The sequence below is a fragment of the Alligator sinensis genome, unplaced genomic scaffold (genome assembly GCF_000455745.1).
Source record: "Alligator sinensis unplaced genomic scaffold, ASM45574v1 scaffold783_1, whole genome shotgun sequence".
Classification (NCBI taxonomy): domain Eukaryota; kingdom Metazoa; phylum Chordata; order Crocodylia; family Alligatoridae; genus Alligator; species Alligator sinensis.
Genome location: NW_005842197.1, coordinates 404,807 through 408,671, shown reverse-complemented (window position 1 = coordinate 408,671; position 3,865 = coordinate 404,807). Strand labels below are relative to the sequence as shown.

General features: G+C 46.9%; 1 protein-coding gene across 5 annotated transcripts in view; it reads left to right on the top strand.

Moving 5' to 3' along the window:
• The window catches only part of UNC13B (unc-13 homolog B), a 257,459-nt gene that overhangs the window by 145,713 nt on the left and 107,881 nt on the right, over positions 1–3,865 (top strand). For all 5 annotated transcript variants that reach the window (XM_025207487.1, XM_025207486.1, XM_025207488.1 and 2 more), the window contains 2 exons: positions 1,134–1,208; positions 1,731–1,950. In XM_025207487.1, coding sequence (XP_025063272.1) covers positions 1,134–1,208; positions 1,731–1,950 — 295 coding nt within the window. The remainder of the gene's footprint in view (positions 1–1,133; positions 1,209–1,730; positions 1,951–3,865) is intronic.

The following is a 3,865-nucleotide window of genomic DNA, read 5'->3' as shown; positions in this document are numbered from 1 at the left end:
GCGTCGTGTGTGATTTACCAACTGCTTGTATCCCTGAAATCTTTGCAGTCACAAAATTAATCTGTCACACTTCTTTTGTATTCCTTCTCTTTCTCTGTCTGCAGGCCATGGTAAGTGGAGATTTAAGTTGTCCACCAAGTCATCACCAAAGCCTTTTGTTTCTATTTTTAAAACCATAGCTCCTTCCACTATTGTGTTGGGTTTTTTTTATTTGCAGTTCTGTAGAGCCACCGTGCGAGTGCAAACAGAGCTCTGCCCCATCAACCACATCACTGACCGAATGAACCTTTTCAATCCCGTCCTCAAACAGCATAAATCGGAGCAAGGCATATCTCCTGAGAGGGTTTGCTGGCTTCAGGAGAGCCAGCAATGTTGCCTTTCATTTCCTTATGACTTCATGCAGCTGGAGTCATTGGCTGAAGGCTATAAGCTGCTCTTTTAGCCTTCCAGATATCACTTAATGCCAGTGGTATGTGCTGAAAGAGCAGTAGCCTAAGACTGCAAACCTTTTGCTCAAGGTGTGGAGGAACTACTCTGAGAGAAACGTTCATTATGATCAGTGATGGCTGCTGAATGTGGCACGCAGACGCATTCAAACACATGCTGCCCTTCCCACCTTGCCCAGCCCGTTTATTTTAATCCCTCCCTTCCCAGTCTTGTCCCCATCCAGCTGTCCTTTCTTGGGTTCCTTGTATGTTATGAAGTGGATCATTGAATTTCCTTTTCTATGAATGAACTTACACGTAGAAGCTGGGGCAGGAGTTGAGAACATTGTATGTTGTGAATGGTAATGTTTACTATCTGCTGTCTGACGCAAGGTTGAAGGAGAGTCCAGTTTTCACCTGTGGTTCCTAGATGGAAAATAATAGAAATGATGCCGGAGCCAGGTGCATTGAGGCAGACCGAAACAAGACGGGGAAACGGGCTTTTAGGCTTTAAAAGGACACATCATGCCTCTTGCTGGGGTAGAAGAGATGACTTTTAAGTCAATGAAACAGAAGGCTGGTGACTTCTGTTCACTACTGGCCTGACAGTGCCTTCCCTCTTGCACGTGTACAAGTGTGTGGCATGAGTGGAACTGTACATAAGAGATGCTAAATAACAGCTTGGTATTTTTTTCCATCTCCTCTCAGTCACTGGTTCAGTCCCGGAAGGCTGGAATTACCTCGGCGATGGCCACGAGATCGTCTCTCAAGGATGAGGAGCTGGTAAGTAGAGGGGCTGGTTTTCCAGGGACTGTGGTGACGTGGGTTTTGGTCCTGCTTTTTCTGGAGTCTTCGCCCAGTGTTGCAAGTCTCTGCATGGATGCGTGGCTGCAAGGCACCCTGCATTACCTGCTTTACAAACCAACATGCAAACAAAGCTGCCGTGTTCCAGGTTAGAGCGTGATGATGGTATTTAAGGGGCTGAATTGTGAAGTACTAAGAGACGATAGGTAGAACTTGGTGCTGCAATGTGCCTGTTACCTACACACCTGGTTATGATTATGGTTTATATGCATAGCTGATTTGAAAAGCTGTTTTCGTGCTGGTGCTGGGTCCTTGAGTGAGCAGGCCTAGCTACCTTGCACATAGCTCCATCTTCATCACATGACAAGCTGTAATTTTTTTGGTTTAACAGTAATATGTTCCCTGTCAAAAGCGGTTCCTTCCTCCCAGGAGAAAACAGTTGTCTTGCAGGTTTATTATCTCACCCTCAGATGCTGATTTGTGTGTGTTTTTGTCTTTCAGAAATCTCATGTATATAAGAAGACACTGCAAGCCTTAATTTACCCCATCTCCTGTACAACCCCTCACAACTTTGAGGTGTGGACAGCCACCACCCCCACGTACTGTTACGAGTGCGAGGGGCTCCTATGGGGCATTGCACGGCAGGGCATGCGCTGCACTGAATGTGGGGTCAAATGTCACGAGAAGTGCCAAGACCTGCTCAACGCCGACTGCTTACAGAGTGAGTGGCTTTTTGCTGTAACCTGTCGATAGCAGGAAGGTGCAATTGCTTTTAAATGTTTTCACCAGGCAACTCAGGCTGAAGCCTTTTCATGGTCAGTTTGCTTAGATCGGTGATAACCTTGGGATTTAAATCTCTGTGTCTACTAATAACACTTCACGGTTGCTGATTATAAGTGAGACTTCTGAAACGGTGCTCTGCGTTACTACTGTGCGACTACCAGGCTCCTGCTTCCACCTGCTTCCATCTTTTAGGTGTATTCTCTTTCCCAGAAGACTGATGCTTGGGTATGTGTGCACAGCTCGGGAAGGCCATTTCCTCTCTCTACCTCCATCCCAGGCTTGCAGATTGGGGAGTGGGGTTTGAAGATGAAACTGCATATGTGGAAAGACTTCAGGATCGAGTGCAGAGAGCCCTGTGCTGCGGTCTGGGTGTGTTCTGACTCACTCGCTCCCCCTTTGCCCCACCAGACAAGTCACGGCTGCTCTCTGCCTGTTTCCTTTCTCATCCTTAGCTCACCTTGTTTCGATTGTCAGCTCCTCTGGAGTGGCTGTTAGCTCCTCTGCTGTGTACACGGCGCAACAGGGCCTCAAGTCTTACAGTCCAGATCCACAGAGGTATTTAGTGACCAAACTTGAAGTGAATGCCTGAAATGGTAGTACCCTACAGCAATAGGTGCCGTGTAGGTTGTGAAGACTCATAGAGTCACAGACCACGAGGGCTGGAAGGGAGCTCAGGAGGTCGCATCTAGTCCAGCCCCTGCTCCAAGCAGGACCAGCCCCAACTACAGCATCCCAGACAAGGCTTTGTCTACCTGGGTCTTCAAAACCTCCAAGGATGGAGAGTCCACCACCTCTCTGGGGAGCCTGCTTCAGTGCTTCACCACCTCCTCGTGAGGAAGTTCTTCCTAATATCCACCCTCAACTTTCATTGCTGCAGCTTGAGCCCATTGCTCCTTGTCCTGTCATCTGCCCCCACTGAGAACAGCCCAGCTCCATCCTCTTTGCAGCCCCTCGGCAGGGAGGTGACGGCTGCTATTCAATCCCCCTCCATCTTTTCTTCTCTAGACGAAATAAGCCTGTTGTATCTCAGTTTATTTCTGCAGTATTGCATGTCTGAACAACCTTTTCAGACCAATAAACAGGGCCAGGAGCTGATAATGTAAATGGGACCTAATATGAGCAAAGGACATGTTTAAAGGGAATGAAAATAATCCGATTCTTTGCATTTGGTGAACTCCAATTATTGTTTTTATTACTCTCTATAAATTATTTCTCAGGATGATTTGTAATTTGGAAAAACTAATTTAGATTGACAGTAAGATGTCTTCAAAAGGAAATGGGGTGAAAGTGTTGCTGATCTCTAGGGGGGCTGGGCCCTGTGAGGGGAGAGGGGGGTTACTTGAATACAGTTTCTATTCACTCTGGGTTTCTCTGGTTCAGTTTGTTGCTGTTCCAGTTTTTCTGCAGTTTACCATGCAGCACTGATAATCAGGCAGATGGTCCTTAGTATTAGAGAAGGAAAACCATTAAACTCCTTGCACCGTTAAACCTTGCGCACCCCAATATACATTACAATGCATAAACATGCTTCTTGTAGTATTTTATTGCAATGCTAAGGAGAGTCGGGAGGAAAATAGGTACCAGACACAGGGATATGGAGAAGATTGAGCAGTGTCACTGGGGCATTGGGACTAAAATCCATAAGAGGAAGCCTGGATCTAAGAAATGTCTAGTTCTTAATGGAGCAGAGGAGAAACTTCCTCATGGCATTGGTGCTACCAGTCACCCACTGAAAGCTGAACGCTCCTGTGGTCTGTGGCTTTAGTTTCAAGCTGTGCAGTGGTATGAGGGGAAAATGCGTTGCAAGGGGACAGCAACATCTGACAAGACAGTCGGGAGAGAAATGTAGAGGG